This window comes from Plecotus auritus, assembly GCF_963455305.1.
Source record: "Plecotus auritus genome assembly, chromosome: 7".
Taxonomy (NCBI): Eukaryota; Metazoa; Chordata; class Mammalia; order Chiroptera; family Vespertilionidae; genus Plecotus; species Plecotus auritus.
Window position 1 is genome coordinate 2,823,318 of NC_137774.1, and position 18,447 is coordinate 2,841,764.

General features: G+C 61.6%; 1 protein-coding gene across 2 annotated transcripts in view; it reads right to left on the bottom strand.

Annotated features, from left to right (window-relative positions):
- Nucleotides 1–17,460, bottom strand: part of MGAT5B (alpha-1,6-mannosylglycoprotein 6-beta-N-acetylglucosaminyltransferase B) — a 40,991-nt gene extending 23,531 nt beyond the window's left edge. Inside the window, exons 1-3 of one of the 2 annotated variants that reach the window (XM_080679601.1) lie at nt 16,841–17,460; nt 13,413–13,525; nt 9,363–9,504 (exon numbers count right to left, since the gene is read on the bottom strand). In XM_080679601.1, coding sequence (XP_080535727.1) covers nt 9,363–9,504; nt 13,413–13,525; nt 16,841–16,908 — 323 coding nt within the window. In that variant the 5' untranslated portion in view covers nt 16,909–17,460. The remainder of the gene's footprint in view (nt 1–9,362; nt 9,505–13,412; nt 13,526–16,840) is intronic. The other variant, XM_080679600.1, reaches the window with a different exon arrangement.
- Nucleotides 17,461–18,447: the final 987 nt, after the last annotated feature.

Below are 18,447 nucleotides of genomic sequence, written 5' to 3' on the forward strand. Positions count from 1 at the left end.
AGGGCAAGACTGCAGGGCTCACAGGCCGCCACCCTGCCCTGCACGGGAACGCAGTGATGGGTAAAGCCGGGCCGGGACCCGGAGCCGTCTGCCCGCCCGGCCCGGCTGGAGGGGCCCCTAACCACCCAGTGCACAGATACTGCATCACACGCCGAGCCCGCCTGTGCCAGGCGTGTCTGCACGTGTGTCAGAGGGCAGTGCCCGAGGCCCAAGCAGCCTGAGAAATTCCTTCAAAAGCCAAGACATCCTGGACGGCGTGGCTCAGGGGTTGAGCGTCAACCTATGAACCAGGAGGTCAAGGCTCGATTCCCGGTCCGGGCACAGGCCTGGGTTGCAGGCTCGATCCCCAGTGTGGGGCGTGCAGAGGCAGCCGATCCAGGATTCTCTCATCATGGATGTTTCTCTCTCTCTCCCTCGCCCTTCCTCTCTGAAATCAATAAAAATATATTTTAAAAACATACACGGGAGGACCAGGCTGTGCACGGGAGGACCAGGCTGTGCACGGGAGGACCAGGCTGTCCACGGCTGCTTTGGGGGGTTATCGTGGCGAGATGGCCCTTCCAGGGGGAGCTGCAGCAGCATCCAGGGGCCTCCTGGGGACAGCCCCCTCCCAGGTGCCCGCTGCCCTGAGTCTTTCTGCGGCTCCCCCTGGAAGGGCCATCTCGCCACGATAACCCCCCCAAAGCAGCCGGGGACTTGCCAGCTATTAACCTTCCAGGAGGCGATTGTCCGGTCCCAGGAATGAATACTTCCCAGGGTCTTAAATGGATTTACTGCCACAAACATCACGGCCCTCCACCCACCACCAAGACTCCGTGGCCTTTATCCGGGGAGAATTTATTTCCTTGTATTGACGACGACGGAGCTCTGAGAAGGGCACCGGATAGCACGCAGCGTTTATCTCAGCGCCAACGCTCCCGCGGAGACAGCCCTCGCCCTGCCGGCGCCCCTGCCGCCTCGGCGAAGACCCCGAAGACCCCGGGGCCTCTCCCGGGAGCTGCCTGCCGCTGAGCCCATTAACGCCGCTGCCTTTGATTCTCACCTTGTCCTCTGGCTTGGCAGGCCCCGCATTTAAGCTCTCACTTATCCCTTTACAAGAACTGGGTCTTTATTGCCCCCCATAATGGAATTACCTACGTCCAAGGAGGATTTATCCACCTGGGCTCCTCCCAGTTCCAGAAAACCCCCTCCCCTCCCCCTCTGGGCTGGAGACCTGCCCACTGGGAAGGCTTCTCTCCGGGCTCCTGATGGGGTGGGGGGGGTAAGGGAGAAGGGGGGGTGGGGAGGCAGGGGAGGCAGGGGCGGCAGCGCTTGGAGACCCTGGGCTGTGGCTGCATCACCCCCTCTCCGTCTTCACTCAGTCTCCTGTGTCCAAACTTCCTCTTCTGATAGGGACACCCGTCACTGGGTCACGGCCCAGCCAGAGGCAGGACGTCCTCGTCTTAACTTAGTGACGTCTGCAAAGACCCTATTTCCTTTATCTTCCCCCCCCCCTATATTTATATTGATTTCAGAGAGAAGGGGGAGGGAGAGAGGGAGAAAGAGAGAGAGAGAAACATCAATGATGAGAGAGAATCATTGATTGGCTGCCTCTTGCATACACCCCCCTCTGGGGATGGAACCCACAAGCCGGACATGTGACCTGACTGGGAATCGAACCGTGACCTCCTGGTTCATAGGTCGACACTCAACCACTGAGCCACGCCGGCCGGGCCAAAGATCCTATTTCCAAATCAGATCCCACCCCTAGGGATTGGGGGTCCGGACTTCAACGTGACTTTCTGGAAGACAGAATTCAACCCACAACCGTCTCCGTGGTTACAAACAAGAACGAGAAAAGAGTTAAAAGACAAATGCTTCTCTTGCTCAGGGCACACGCCCGGGTGGCGGGCTCCATCCCCAGTGTGGGGCGGGCAGGAGGCAGCCGATCCAGGACTCTCCCTCATCATGGATGTTTCTCTCTCACCCTCTCCCTCTTCCTTCCTCTCTGAAATCAATAAAAATATAAAACCAAAACAAACAAATAAAGAGAGAGAGAAGAAATAAAGTGGTTTTAATCCGTCACAAAAAGTGAGTTCAGGTCCCCCCCCCCCCCACTCCTCTGACCTGTGCCCCTCTCGTTGGAGAGAAATAACAGCTGTGGAGGGGGGGGCGGTGCCCTTGACTTGCCCAAGCCCTGGGTCAGTGACTCGCACGTTATTTGGGGGTGTACTGGAAAGAATGAGGGTCCTGGATTCAAACCCTGACTCCACCGGACAGCTGTGTGACCTTGGGCAAGTTACCTAGCCTCTCGGAACTCCGGGTCCGGCTCCTAGAAAACCCGAACGACCTCAACTACCTCGGGAGCGGTCGTGAGGCTCAGACCTCGGGCGGAATGTGAGAGGCTCCGCGTGTAGCGGGCACTCAGTAGGAGGTGCTGCCACGCCCCACCTACAGCCGCCACCCCACCCGCCCGCCCCCGAGAGGCAGTGGCAGAAATCTAGCCGCGGAGCGGAGCACTTTATTTTGGGGGGGATTCAGCCGTTTTCCTACGACAAGCGCCTCTGCATAAAGCACACCAGCGGCTCGGGCTTGAAACAGTGCGGATGGCAGCTGTCTGATTTCACAAGTTCAGCTCGTTCGACACCAACTCTCGGCGTGACTATTATTACCCCGGACTGAGCACGCGGGCAACCTTCTATTTTCAAATACGGTATGATCAGGCTCTGTCTCTGGGAAGCTTTCTTTCTTTCTTTCTTTCTTTTTTTTTTTTAAATATATTTTATTGCGGAAACCTGTTTGGCTCAGTGGCTAGAGCGTCGGCCTGCGGACTGAAGGGTCCCGGGTTCGATTCCGGTCAAGGGCATGTACCTTGGTTGCGGGCACATCCCCAGTGGGGGGTGTGCAGGAGGCAGCTGATGGATGTTTCTCTCTCATCAATGTTTCTAGGTCTCTATCCTTCTCCCTTCCTCTCTGTGAAATATCAATAAAGTATATTTTAAAATATATATATATATATTTTCTTTTTATTGATTTTTTACAGAGAGGAAGGGAGAGGGATAGAGAGTTAGAAACATCGATGAGAGAGAAACATCCATCAGCTGCCTCCTGCACATCCCCCACTGGGGATGTGCCCGCAACCAAGGTACATGCCCTTGACCGGATTCGAACCCGGGACCCTTCAGTCCGCAGGCCGACGCTCTATCCACTGAGCCAAACTGGTCAGGGCAGAAGCTTTCTTTTTTAAAAGGGAATAAAAGTCGATGCCCTGAGACCTCAAGCCACAGCACGTCCACGACTGGGAGAGGCTCAGTGGGAAAGAAAAAGGGGAAGTGGGTTGGGGGGCAGCCTGCAGCTGCCTCCAGCCGACGGGGCCCTGGGGAACCTGGAGCCATGGTGGGGTCACTGTGGGCTCAGGGTGGCAGAGGGCTGTCTCCTCCATCAGGCCCGGGAGGGGCAGTGCCAAGGCCCACAGTGTTTTCAGGGGTCCATGAAAATGTTTCCATTTCCTTAAAAATCAGGGGGGAAACTGTAGGTCAAAGAAATGTTTTAAATGTAATGTTAGCCCAGGCGGTGTGGCTCAGGGGCTGAGCATCCACCTATGAACCAGGAGGTCACTGCTCGATTCCCGGTCAGGGCACATGCCTGGGTTGCGGGCTTGATCCCAGTGGGGGGTGTGCAGGAGGCAGCCGATCAATGATTCTCTCCCATCATGGATGTTTCTATCTCCCTCTCCTTCTCCCTTCCTCTCTGAAGTCAATAAAAATACATTTTTTAAAGAATTACCTAGCCCTGACCAGTTTTGCTCAGTGGATAGAGCGTCGGCCTGCGGACTGAGGGGCCCCAGGTTCGATTCAGGTCAAGGGCATGTACCTTGGTTGCGGGCACGTCCCCAGTAGGGGGTGTGCAGGAGGCGGCTGATCGATGTTTCTCTCTCATCGATGTTTCTGGCTCTCTATCCCTCTCCCTTCCTCTCAGTAGAAAATCAATAAAATATATTTTTAAAAAAAGAATTATCTATAAAAAAGTAATGTTAATATGTTTGTCTTTCTACCAACACAGCCACAAAATACCATTTCACTGTGGGTTAAATGGTGCCCCCCTCCCATTTACATGTTTCAGCCCTAACCCCCAGTACCTTAAACTGTGACCTTGTGTGAAAATAGGGCCACTTCCGATGAAATTAGGGGAGTTCACGTGAGGTCATACTGGGGCAGGGTGAGCCCGATTCCAGGATGACCGTGTCCTTCTAACAAGGGCAAGTCTGGACCGAGACGCGCACACGGGGCGCTCCTGAACCCAGAAACTCCCAGCAGCCAGGGCAGGGGCTGGGACAGACGCCCCGAGAACCGCAAAGGGAGCTCGGCCCTGCCCACACCTTATCTCAGACTTAGTGGCCGCAGGAAACTAATCCACTTTTTAACAGTGTTTCTAGGGCTGTGATCGGCAAACTGCGGCTCGCGAGCCACATGCAGCTCTTTGGCCCCTTGAGTGTGGCTCTTCCACAAAATACCACGGCCTGGGCGAGTCTATTTTGAAGAAGTGGCGTTAGAAGAAGTTTAAGTTTAAAAAATGTGGCTCTCAGAAGAAATTTCAGCCCTGACCGGTGTGGCTCAGTGGATAGAGCGTCGTCCTGCAGACTCAAGGGTCCCAGGTTCGATTCCGGTCAAGGGCATGTACCTTGGTTGCGGGCACATCCCCAGTAGGGGGTGTGCAGGAGGCAGCTGATGGATGTTTCTCTCTCATCGATGTTTCTAACTCTCTCTCCCTCTCCCTTCCTCTCTGTAAAATATCAATAAAATATATTTAAAAAAAAATTTCAATCGTTGTCCTGTTGCTATTTGGCTCTGTTGACGAAGGAGTTTGCCGACCACTGTTCTAGGGGAAGGCCCTGACGTCGGGACGCAGCCCAGGGAGGCAGGGCTCCCCCAGACTGTGGGGAGGACGGGAGGAAAGCACTCCTCGAGTGACGATGATGGTAACAGAGCCCTGGGGGCGCTCCCTGGCCGGGCCGTTCCCCTCACACCGTGATTCCTTGCAATGGCCCCATTGTACAGATGAGGAAAGCAAGGCGCAGCAAGGCTGGGTGGCTGGCTCAGGGTCACACGGCGACCCCAAACCCCCTCCCCCGCCCCCCATGTGGCAGTCATGAGGTTGCCCGGCTCTCAGCACCACCGGGCTGTGCGGACAACCAGGCCTGCTCGGTCCCCTCCGGCTCCGTGTCCCCTGCCGGAGCCCAGTCCTTCCTCTGGTAACCACAGACCTGGGGAGGTCCCCTCTCCCATAAAGGTGCCCCCCGTGGCCCAAATCAGACTGAGACACGGCGGTCTACAAACAGCCCCGGGCTGGGGTCCGAGGGGGAACGCCACGGCTGGGGATCTGCGGGCACCTGCTGCGGAGGCCACCCTGCCCGGCCCCATGGGGAGAGGCCTAACAGGTGCCCCACCCCTCGCTGTGCCCGAACCCTTCCCATTGCCCTCCGTGGGGCACTGGAGCCTGGAGAACCTGCCCGGGTTCGGGAGGGAGCTCGCCCAAATCCCAGGAGCTCTGAGCTAGATGGGACCTCAGTACCTGCAGGCCCGCCCCTTCTTTGAGGAGGGAACTGGCCCGAGAAGGTGGAAGCCAGCCCCACTGGGCCCGCCTGCCCCGCCCACTGCAGCCGCACAACCGGTCTGTGTTCTCGGCGCGCGACCCGGCCTGAGTGCTTTCTGCGCGCCTACTAGGCACCAGGAACCCCCACGAGGGTCACTTCTTGCTCGGAAAGGAGAAGAAAGCCACGCCAGGCTCCGGCCAGCCCTGAAGGCCATCACCATCCGGCCGGCCTTCCCGACCCGAGGAGCTACCGCCCAGGACGCCCAGGGAAGGAGGGTTACATTCCAGCTCCTCCCATGACTTAGGGGGTGACATTCAGTTAACGGGGTATCGATTTCTGCACAGCTGGCCAACGTGCTTGCTGGGAATTGTTATTTTATTATGAAACGGAGCGCTTTCCTTTAAAAACACGGAGACTCCAGCTCCAGGTGCCCGCAGACACAGGGAACCCCCCGCCCCTGCATTTTCACTGCTCCTTCTCGGCCCATCTTCACCCCCATCCAGAGCCCCTGGTGCTGTGGGGGCTCCGAACAGATGACCACGGGCCTGCCAGCCCCTCCCCCAGCAAGAACCGAGATGACTCCTCTGTCCGCACCAGGAAATATGCATACATGTGCCAGATAGATAGGTAGGTAGATAGATAGATAGATAGATAGACAGGTAATAGATAGTTGGTAGATAGATGGTAGATAGATGATGGATGATAAATGATAGATGGTAGATGATAAATGATAGATAGATGATAGATTGATAGATAGACCAATAGATAGATAGATAGATAGGTAGATAGACAGGTAGGTAGGTAGATAGATAGATAGATAGATAGATGATAGACAGGTAATAGATAGTTGATAGACAGATGGTAGATGATAAATGATAGATAGATGATAGATAGACCGATAGATAGATAGATAGGTAGAGAGATGATAGATAATAGATAATAGATAGATATCTTCCCACTTTTGATTGGAACAGAGCTGGAGTTGGACTGGGGATGTGTAGAAGCATTTTTGAGTTTTTAAATACAGCTTATTTTCAAAACAAAAATTTTTTTGGGGAAAAACCCTTATCTCACCTTAGCCAGTTTGGCTCAGTGGATAGAGAGAGTGTCGGCCTGTAGACTGAAGGGTCCCAGGTTCAATTCCGGTCAAGGGTACATGCCAGGGTTATGGGCTCAATCCCCAGTGGGGGGCGTGAAGGAGGCAGCCGATCAATGGTTCTCTCTCATCATTGATGTTTCTCTCTCTCTCTACCTCTCCCTTCCTCTCTGAAATCAATAAAAATACATTTAAAAAAACACACAAAACCCTTGTCTCATTCCCCACAGACAGGAATTTTGACATATCTCCTTTCCACCATCTTTTCTGCAGTGTTTTATTTTTACTCCGTTTTACACCCTATATAACCCAACCCTGTAATTACATAACTGCTCTTTTCACACTTTCCCTTACCATTAAAACCTCGCATGCCCGCCCTGGCCGGGTGGCTCCGGTGGTTGGAGCTCCGTCCCCCTACACCAAAGGGTTGAGGGTTCAATTCCCAGGGAGGGCACGTACGCAGGTGGCGGGTTTGATCCCCGGCCAGGGCACTCACAGAGGCAACTGATCCACGTTTCTCTCACTCCATGTTTCTCTCTCTTCCTCTCTCTCTAAAGCCAACAAAAACATATCCTCTGGTGAGGATTAAAACGGGAAAAACCCTGCCTTTCCCCATCAACACACTTGTCTGCCGAGGCTGCCTACGTCACTGAAGTCGGCTCAGACCTCCTCGTCACTGAAGTCGGCTCAGACCTCCTCGCGCTTACACAGGCCACCGTGAGCACCAGGTAACGAACCGGCCCTGAGGCGACGTGTCTTCCTAAGACGGAGTCCCCGATGATCTGCCAGGTCAAGGGTGTGACCGTGTTCCCCATTCTGCGCCCACAGCCGCGGGCATCCGAGGTGAGGCGCCCAGGGGCCCAGAGGCAGCCCAGCGGCCACGTGGGGAGGGGGTGGGGGAGGGGGGAGAAGCCCGGGACACGCCTGCTGTCTCTCTCCGGAGCCAGAGCAACTGTTCCTGAAACGTATGGCTCTGCTGGGGCTCGATGGGCCCTGCTGGTCATAATGGATGGTCGCTATTTCCCGGACTGGAGCTGGGAAATGGTGTGTGCCCCCCCTCTCTCTCCCCGCCCCGCCCCCCCAGGAGATGGAGGGCAGGGCAGGGAGGGAGGGGCGGGCCAGCCAGGAAGAAACCCAGACACACACCGAATGAGCCTCTACGTAAACTTCTAAGACTCTGGCGGGCCTGTCAGCGTGGCTCGGTGGTTGGGCATCGACCTAGGAACCGGAGGTCACGGTTCGATCCCTGGTCAGGGCACAGGCCCACGTTGCGGACTCGATCCCTGTAGGAGGGCGAGCAGGAGGCAGCCGATGATGATTCTCTCTCATCACTGATGTTTCCGTCTCTCTCCCTCTCCCTTCCCGCCTCTCTCCTCGGAAACGCCTGGGACTTTGGCTTCTACGTCACCCCATGGGCCGAGACGGAGCTTTGCTGCAAATTGCCTCAAAGTGTGGATTTCAAACACAGTTTTTAGCAGGAAAACACTTTCAGCAAATCACACTGGCTGAGGGACAGCTTTTCCCGAAGGGTGTCAAAGTGTCGGTAATTCTCCGGCAGTGAGCACACACAGCACATCCGCTTCCCGGTGTCGGAAAGGTGGGGTGCCGCTCATCTCCCGGGGGTGGCGGGCCCAGCGCCTCCCCCAGAGCCGCACCGGGGGGGGGGGGGGAAGGGTGGGGAGGATGGGCAGGACTCCCAATCGTGATGTTCCCCCCACTCTCTCCTCCTTCCCCTCTGAAATCAAGAAAACAATATTTTAAAAAAGGAAAAAAAATGGACAGAGCTCCAAACTGCCACGCTGAGGGAAAAGCGCAGGCGGGACGCCGCCGGAGGGAGCCGCGACCCCACACCCTGTGCCGGAGCGCGCGGGTGTGCGAGACGCAGGGGTAGAGCACTTAGAAGGCGCTGGAAGCTTTGCTCCGAGTCCAGGAAAGCGCTCGTCTCCGGGGGAAGCAACTAAAGGGCCCTTCAGCTTCCACCCGGGATGTTTTATTAAAAAGGAGGAAAGAGCCGAAACCGGTTTGGCTCAGTGGATGGAGCGTCGGCCTGCAGACTGAAGGGTCCCGGGTTCGATTCTGGTCAAGGGCATGTACCTTGGTTGCGGGCACATCCCCAGTGGGAGGTGTGCAGGAGGCAGCTGATCGATGTTTCTCTCTCATCGATGTTTCTAGCTCTCTATCCCTCTCCCTTCCTCTCTGTAAAATATCAATAAAATATATTTAAAAAAAAAAAAAGGAGGAAAGAGCCGAAACCGGTTTGGCTCAGTGGATGGAGCGTCGGCCTGCAGACTGAAGGGTCCCGGGTTCGATTCTGGTCAAGGGCATGTACCTTGGTTGCGGGCACATCCCCAGTAGGGAGTTTGCAGGAGGCAGCTGATCGATGTTTCTCTCCCATCGATGTTTCTAGCTCTCTATCCCTCTCCCTTCCTCTCTGTAAAAAAAGAAATCAATAAAATATATTAAAAAAAAAAAAAAAAAAAAGGAGGAAAGACAGGCCACCGACGTGACGCACCGTTAACGCTGTCGAATATGGGGACGCGGAAAGGCGCCCTGGGTTGCATGACCGTGGGGCTCTCTGTATTCTTACAGTTTCTCCAGAATAAAAAAAAAGGGGGGGGTGTCCGACGCACCCCCCGCTGAGCTCTAGGAGTGCGTTCTGAGGCGGCACACCCTCCCCGCTCCGTGCCCCCTCACCTGTCCAGGGCCAAGGGCCCGTGCGCGCGGTGCAGCTCGCTGCTGTTCTCCAGCCTGGCCAGCGCGTCCACGCGCTTCACCATCAGCTCCAGCAGGTCGCTCATCTTGCGGAGGACACCCCGGGACTCCAGCGCCCCCGTCACTGCGGGCAGAGGGCGGTCCGTCAGACGAGGCCCCGGCAGCCTGGGGCCACCTGAGGCCGCCTGGTCTCCAGGCCGGGGTGGCTCAGACCCCAGCCCCAGTCCTGTCTCCCCAGGAGGAGGAGGGGGTCAGGGAAGGGAGCCTGCCCCGCCCGTCCCCTGCAGGGCGGGGGCCAACCCTGCTGTGTGGCACTGGGAAAACCTTTCAGCCTCTCTGGGCCTCAGTGTGGTCTCAGCAGAATCGAGCTTTAGACGTAACCTCAGGCCTGGGGGATGGCAGAGAAGGCCCGGGAGTGGGACAGGTTCCTCAAAGGCCCCCGACGCCAAGCTCCGGACAGAACTTGTGGATCCGGCTTCCATGCACCCTGGCCAGATTTGGACTCCACGTTCCCGGGCCCTGGTCTCCATCTGCCACTCGAATCTCTAGGACGTGGGGCCCGGGACCCGCGCTTCCCTCGCTGCCCACATGCTCAGAGGCACAGGAGCAGATGAGTCGTGCTCGAGGGGTCAGTCGTTCTCCTGCCGGCCTTGCCGACCGCATCCCTCCCCGCCCTGCTCCCAGACCCCCTGCAGGGCCATCGAGACCGTGTCCTGACTCTCAGACCGCATCCCTCCCCGCCCTGCTCCCAGACCCCCTGCAGGACCATCCCTCCCCGCCCTGCTCCCAGACCCCCTGCAGGACCATCGAGAATGTGTCCTGACTCTCAGGCCGCATCCCTCCCCGCCCTGCTCCCAGACCCCCTGCAGGACCATCCCTCCCCGCTCTGCTCCCAGACCCCCTGCAGGGCCATCGAGACCGTGTCCTGACTCTCAGACCGCATCCCTCCCCGCCCTGCTCCCAGACCCCCTGCAGGACCATCCCTCCCCGCTCTGCTCCCAGACCCCCTGCAGGGCCATCGAGACCGTGTCCTGACTCTCAGGTGGGTCTCCAGGTTCCCAAAGACCAAGTCCAAGGCCAGAGGGGCAGGGGAGACCTTGCGAAGAATAAAATGAATGAAAACGAGGTGTGTCAACCAAGATCGCATCCACCAGCCGGAGAGTCTCCGCCCCCCCGTCAGCGCCACACGTGCCCGCGTGGGAGCGCAGGCCTCGCCCCCTTTTCAACGAATCTCGCGAAGGTTTGACACCGCCCTCCACGCGGCCCACAGGCGCCCACTCCGGGCACTGCCCCCAGCTCGGCTCCCTGCGGCCCCAAGGACCCCGCTCTGAACCTCTCGAGACAAATGAGCTGTCAGTGGCCTCCCCGAAGCTCCTGGGGTTTCCGGGGAAGGGTGGGGGCACCTCAGGCTGGGGTCCTCAGAAGCAGACCCTAAAACAAAGGGTGAACCAGCAGGTGTAGACCCCGACTTAGACCCCCCTGGCGGACGAGGCGGCTGGGCCACGTGCACCCCATCTCCGCCGGTCACCGCTCCAGGGTTGCTCCGGGACAGCCATGTTCCGGTCCTTTCATGGGGGGCAGGAAAGGCCCACGAGCCGCAGGGCCGCCCATGGGCGTGGGAATCGGGAGGGGGGAGGGGCATGAGCACCAACAGACAGGCCCCTCTCCTGCCGCTGGGTCCGCCAGGCCACCCCCATCGCCGGGACCAAGACCCAAGCCCCCTCCCCAGCTGCTGGGGCCCAGGGGACCCCGGAAGCTCCTGAGGCCTCAGAAGGCAGTCCCCACATTATCTGCTCCAGACAAGGCGGGGGGAGCCAGCTTCACGCAGCCAGTCCGGCCGCCCTCCCCGCCCAGGAGACTGGCTCCCTGGATGCCACCACCAGGGCACAGTGGGCAGAGCGAGCGCCGCGCTTGGCGTCAGTGAAACTGGAATGTTTAACGTGAGGCCCGGTGACACATGGCAGGGCTCACACACGTTCCCCCACATTTCCATGCAAATGAGCAGCTGGGACGCGAGGTCCACGTGGCCCCTCGCACTCACACACGGGGTTTACTGCCCACCCAGGCCCCTCCTCTCTGTCCCTCTGCCTCTGGCGTCCTCCCTCGCCCTCTCTTCCTGTCCCCCCACCCTTTCCCAGTGCCCCACCCCCTGGAAACTGAAGGAGCCCCCTGAGCAGGTAAGGCAAGGGCCTCAGACACAACATCACATCCCCTGTCGTCAGGAGGAAGCGAATTCCTTAAGGGGGGGAGGGGCAGGGAGGCGGGAGGCAGGCGGGAGGGGCCGGGCTGGGAGGGAGCACACAGCCCTGGGCCCCCCGCCAGGCCGGCTGCGGCGCGGGAATCAGGTTAGACTCCCCCCCCCCCCTCCCCCGCCCCAGCTCAGCTCCCGCAGCTCCTCCGACGCCTCGATGAGTGTGCGGAATGTGGGATGAGGTGTCTGTCACATCCTACCCCGGACTAGAGAGCGTGTCAACAGCGCGGACTAGAGAGCGTGTCAACAGCGCGAGGGACTCATTAGAGTCGGGGTCCTGACGTTCTTGGGGAGGGGGTGAGCGGGAGGAGGCATGAGGGCCCTTCTGGGGGCAGATCAGGTGACCTCCAGTGTCCCCCCACGCTCTCCCCCAGAGCACCCTCACAACTGGCCCAGCCACCCTTCCAGCCGCGATCCTGGCGTCTCCTGCACAGAAACCCCGGCACCCCCTCGGTCCCTCGTCTGCAACGTCCCACCTCACACTCAGCTCCGCCTGGCACGTGCACGGAGCTGGTGCCGAAGCTGGTGCCGGAGCTGGTGCTGGTGCAGCTGGTGCCGGAGCTGGTGCTGGTGCAGGGGCCGGCTGGGCCCGTCCGCATCACTCTGAACGCTCCTCGCTCAGTCCCGGGAGTGGATGTGTCACCCCCCATCGGGGGAGGGAAGGAAGGCGGGGGGAGGGCTCAGTCTCTGGGAGCCGGAGGTGGGATCAACTGACTGCCCGCGGGTGTGGAGGCTAATACAGGCCACACTCCTGCCGGGCCTCGGGCCTCGGGGATTAAAGGGGTGGATGTGAAAGCGAGGGGGGGAGTGTAACGGGGACACAGAGGCCCAATAAGTGCCCCCGGAGCACCCCCTCGATGACAGGACAGGGAGCCAGTCAGCTGAGCCGGAGTGGGGGGGGCGACGGGGTTGAGAGGATGTTCTTAAAAGAGAGACGTCCCCGAGGGGCAGGGAAAGCCCACTTGCCTCAGTTCCCCCACTGGCTCTGTTCCCCTTTCCCGCGGCTGACCCGAGGCCGCCGTGGCGCCCTGGGCAGGAGGAAGGAGCAGCCCACCCGGGGAGGGGGCTGCCGGGCACCCCCATCCCACCACGTGCCGCCTGAGCCCCTCGCCCCACCGGAACACGGCCATTGCTCGCCTCTCTGAACGTAAGTCCCTCGGGGAGCGGGTACGAGCCGGGTCCGCCCATCCCCAAGGCCCGTGCTCTGAACCTCCGTCCACTGCCCTGCAAGCAGCACGCGGGCAGAGAGCCGTGAGACCCCGACTGTGCCCGGAGCCCAGAGAGAGGGCACGTGAGCCCCCACAGGCCTGCCCCCTGCCCCCTGCCCCTGCCGTGGCCTCAGGCACAGAGAGCATGGCCCTAACACGCGGGGGTCACATCCCTCCTCTCCTCCCCCGCCCACTAAGGAAGCAACAGGGGCAGCTTTCCTGCCGCCTGGGTGACTCGGCTCAGAGACACTCCCCTGGGCGATGCGGCTCAGAGACACCCCCCCTGGGCAATGCGGCTCAGGACCCCTCCTGGACGATGCGGCTCAGAGACACCCCCCACCCCCACCCCCTCCGGCTGAGAGCCCAGGCGAGAGGAGCAGGGTGACCGCAGCCGGGACCAGGTCCATGCGGCACAGGGTCCCACAGCCCAAGCCGAGGCCCCTCTCCCCCACACGTCCACTCGCGAGGCGGCAGGATGCCTGGGACAGGCCCCTGCGCTGGGGGCTCGCAGGCCTCCGTCCTCACCCACAAACACGCGCACCGGCTCCCGACGCCCCTTCCCCGGCGAGCTACCTTCTGTGCGGATGGTGAACGGGGAGTCCCCCGGGCGCCGGGCGGAGAACTGGCCCCCCAGGGACGCCATCAGGAAGCAGAGCGAGAAGAAGCCGATGCCCAGGATGAAGAGCCTGCGGGGAGAACAGGGCGTCAGTGAGGCCGCCCCACTGGCTGCGTGAAAGGGGTTGGTGGCCGGCAGAGGGGACGGTCAGGGGCTGAGCTGGGCCAGGTCTCCCATCAGCACGGGAGACGGCTCCACCACGAGCAACCGCTGAGCTGCCACACGGCCGCGAGGGACAGGGATGCACACGGAGGCCGGAGGTCGGGCCTCCTTAGCGAAGGCCCTCTGCGCGTGGTCCCCACCACGGCATCGGCGTGGAGATGCGGGAGGCATACGTCCCTGAGCCTGCCCCTGGGGTTACTGGCCAGCCACTCAGGGCGGGGACGGGGTGGGGGAGAGCTCTGTGCCTTCTGAGCTCTCGGCAACGCTGAGACCCCCTGAAGTTTGAGAACCACTCGTGTAGACGGGTTGGGCCGGACCGAGGCCAGCCAGAGGGCAAGGCAAAACCCACCCGGAGCCTGTCCAGCCCGGCCTGCTCGGCCCTGGGCACAGGCCTGGCCGCGGCAGTCCGTCCTGGGTGTGCGACCACCTCCTTATCCCGTTCAAGGGGGTGGGGTGGCCCCCCTCACTACCGGATGGCAAGATCTAGAAGGGCAGGGCCGTGTGGCCGCCTTCTGTGCGCAGCCTCTCCCTACCCCGCACCTTCACCAGGCGGCACACGGTCGCTGGCCAGCCATGCCGAGGACTGGTCAGTGTGAGCCAACGCCTGCTTGTGGGTGTCACACAGGCGTGTGCCGGCACAGAGGTCAGGAGAGCTGGCCAAAAAATGACGGCTGTTCATGCTTCGGCACCGAGTGACCGGCTATTTACCAGGTGCCAGGCACCAAGGTCGGCATCAGCGTCGGGCCAGGGACAGTAGGGAGCCGCCCTCAGGTCCCCAGCCCCAGCCCCTGCAGCTTCCGTACCAGATCCTGGGCCCGAACAGGAGACCTGCGCTCCCAGCATAGTCCTGGGGTAGCCAGAGGCAGCAGCTATTCTGGGATTTTATCTTTTTTCAAAATATATATATTTTTTATTAGTTTCAGAGAGGAAGGGAGAAGAAGAGAGAGAGAGAGAAACATCAACGGTGAGAGAGAATCACGGATCAGCTGCCTCCTGCGCGCCCCCCAATGGGGACGGAGCCCACAACCCGGGCATCGAACCGGGAATGGAACCGTGACCTCCTGGACTGGGCCACGCTGACCGGCTGTTCTGGGACTTCAAATCGATCCAAGAACTGGATGAACTAACAGAGCTGAAAGGGGACCCCCCCCCCCAGGTCAGGCTAAGGAACCCCATCTCACATGGAGCCGTGCTCACCGTGGGGAGCCCCCCAATCACCCCAGAGGCATCCAGCCCTCTCACCGCCACCCCATCCGCAAGTCCCACGTGTGTCTGTCTCTCCGTGCACGACTGGCGTCATGCATTTTCATCTTCATTGTTGGAAACTGGCAGAGCAGTATTTAATTAAAACCTGGCCCGTTAAAGAAAACACATCATTGCCGAAGAAAATAAAAACGCCACAGAATTCCCACCCATGCTGAAAGGAAGCTGTTCGAGACTAAGTCGGAGAAGGGGCAGCACCCCAACGCCGAGAGGGGCCTGGAGCTCCCCCCACCGCCCCGCCCCGGAGACAACAGGGAGGACAGCGAGACGGCACAGGGACCAGGCTCTCGTGCTGTCCACACTCCAGGCCCCACTGGGGCCAGGGCCTGGGATCCCCGAGACGAGAGCAGGCTGGTCTCAGGCCAGCGGCCAGAGGGACCGTGTGAGAGGAGGTGGTCGCACACCCAGGAAGGTCCTCCCAGCCTGAGGACAAGGCTGGACCCTCCGGTTCCTCGTCCCTCACTCCCCGCTCCCTTCCCCGGCCATGGGCTGCCTGAGAGCCGGGGTCCTGAGCTGCCAGGGCCCACAGACCTGCCAGGAGCAGGCATCTAGCCTGGAGCCCAGAACCTGAACTCCCCACACACCTTGCCTGCGTCTCTCTCAGCCAGACCCCAGTCCTGAGGCCAGCGCCTGCCTTGAGGACTGCATGTGGGGGCGACATGGCTGGAGGCTGCCCCCCCAACCCCCCGTCTGAAGGGACACAAAGACCCACTGAGGCTGTGGGTCTCTGGCCCAGGGAGACCCTGAGGTGAAGGGACACATCTTGGGGGGAGGGAAGCCTGTGCACCCCCAGAGCTTGAAAGAACCAGGGCAGGACCCCAGGGATGCAGCGGGGAGAAGGGGTTCCTCAGCCCGGCCTGGCGGGGAGGGATCCCCTTTCAGCTCTGCCAGCTCATCAAGCTCGGGTCAGCGGCTGGGCTCCTGCAGCCTGGACGGCAGGGCAGATGGGGGGGAGTGGGGGGGGGAGGGTGAGACAGGGTGAGGACCCCCCAACAGCCCGGGTCAGCTGGAGGTCAGAGGGTTTCCTGAGGAGCAAGACCCCTCTCCGAGGCGCCCCTTCCCTTGGGAACCTATGTGAGGGCTCCCGAACCGCTCCCCTTCGCCCGCTCAAGGCCCTGCCCTCGAGTCCCCCAGCCTCATGGTCCTCCCGCACCCCCCAGACAGTGGGGGTACCCACGGCTCCTGCCTTCCAGGGGGCTGTCTCCTCAGCCGGAACACAGGCCCGGGGTGGAGGGATGAACTGCAGGAGAGGCGGGAGCCCCAAGAAGCAAGGTCTGCTCATCAGGAGACCTCAAGGCGGGGGGCGGGGCGGGGGGGGGGGGCCTCAAACTCCGCCCCTCCCAGAGCCCAAGCCGCAGGCTCCTGTACCCTCACCAGTGGCCCAGCCGGAGTGCGCCCCCCCTGACCCCCCTCTCCTCTGCCCGCATTGGGGGTTGAATCCCCATTAGAGAGGGTCCTTGCCCCAATCTCAGGGGCCCCTGTTGGAGACAGCCCACACCCCACTTGGAGAAGGGGAGTGCTCGCTGAAGCGGGGAGGGAAGGGGGGCCCAGGAGAAGGGGGAGCGCCGACCAGGGCTCCAGGGCCGAGAGGTGCAGGGCCAAGAACTTCGACGCCAGGGGTGGGGCATCCGCCAGGAGGGGCAAACTGGGCACTTACCCAGCCCAGGACCACAACCCGGAGCTCCCTGCGCCATCCCCGCCTTCGCACCCGGAGCCCTCTCCAAACCAGACCCACTCGGACACGTCTCAGCATTGCACACCCCTCCCCGCGGGAACCCGAACCCCAGCGCCACCGGCCGCCTCCAGGGCCCCTCTGCCACCGGCACGCACCCCTGCGGGGACTGACCCCGCGCCCCCCGACCCCGGGCACCTCTACCCCGCGCGCCCCTACCCCGCGCACCCCTACCCCGCGCACAGCTACCCCGCACGACCCTACCCCGCGCCCCTCGGGGAACTTTACCGAAACGGTCTCAGGGTGACCAGGCATCTTCTGACCATTATCTTCCCATCGGGGTTGACTGTGATCATTGTTCAAACTCGTCCGGGCGGGGAGCGAGGAGCCCAGGCGAGGCCGCGCGCCCCGTCCCGGGCCTGTCCCGCCGCGTCCGGGCCGCGAACCCGCTGCGGGTGAAGCCGAGTCCGAGCGAGGCGGGGTCGGGGCCGCGGGGTCGGCGCGGCCTCGGCGGGCGGGGAAGGGGAGCGCGGCTGCCGGGGGCGGCGAGGGCGCCCGGCCGGGCCGTCTCTGCGTCTCCGCTCTCCCCGCTTCACATTTTGGGAGCCGGGAGGCGGCGCGCCCCCAGGCCGCCGGCCGCGCGTGTGCCCGCTCGGGCTCGCTCGCTGGGCGGGACGGCGCCGCGCGCAGACGGGCTCCCCGCCGCGGGCGCCCTCATCCCGGGCCCGCGCCCTCGGTGCCGGCTACAGGCGGCCCCCGGCCCGCGCCCTGGCCCCCCGCGCCTCCGGCCCGCGCCGCTCCCCGACCCGGCGCCGCTCAGCGCCCATGGCTCTCGGCGACGGCGTCCTGCCCGCCCGTGCGCTCGGGTGTCCGCGTCTGGCCCGCGCCGCGCTACGCGGGGAGGCGCCGCATTGTTTCCTCGGAGGCGGCTCGGGATCCGCTGCCCGGCTTCCTCGGCGCGTCGGCGCCACCTCGTGGCGGAGGCCCAGCAGCGCGCCCTCCCGGCCTGGGCGGGGCGAGAGGACCGGGCCCGGGATCACGGTGCCTCCCTCCAGCGGGACTTCCCCGGCCCCCCGCGGTCGGAAGCATCCGGGCGCTGCCAGCCCCCAGGACCTAGGGCTGCGGGCACAGAGTCAGCGCTGGGAAGAGACGCCCTCTCGGCGGGTGCCAGGGGCCTCCCTCCAGCCTCGGCCTCTGTCTCCCCTGTGGCTTCTACACCCGCCCTGAACACCCTCTGATTTTGCTTTGCAGCCTTCGCCCATCCTCTGGCCCTCTCTGGTCAGACACTGCTCGGCTCCCCGTGGCTTTCTGATCCAAGTTCAAACACGCCTGTGACCACAAGCTCTTCCAGAAGCAGGGCGGCTGTGTGGGCCCAAGTTCTAACCTCAGACCCCCCAGTAACCATGGCTGGGTGACTGGTCCAAGTCCTGGGTTTCTCTGCTGTGAAATGAGTGACTGGAAATGCGCTAAGGCCCCTCCATCTCTATAAAGGCCTGTGTGCCCCCCTCCCACCCACCCCTCCGCTGCTTCACATGTGGAGACTGGGAAGCCCCAGGCTGGGAGGAGCCCCAGGCCCCGGATGACCCTGAGGGCCTCTCCAGCCGAGAAGGGACCCTACAGCCTGGCTTAGGGGAGGAGAAAGCCTTTACTCAAGTCCACTGGGCCCTGGTCCCCTCCAACCAGGCCCCACCCCAGCCCCTGAGCTGCCCCTCAGCCCCCCGCCAGCCCCCTCCTGAGCCATTTTGCTCCATCGGCGACTCATGCTCCTGCCTTTTCTGCTTATTCTCCATCAAAACCCACCCGGCCCTGGTCCATGATCTCATCGCCTCGCTCTCGGCGAACGCGAAGACCGATGATGAATGGCTGTTGGCGGACTAACGAGCTGCTCCAGGAGG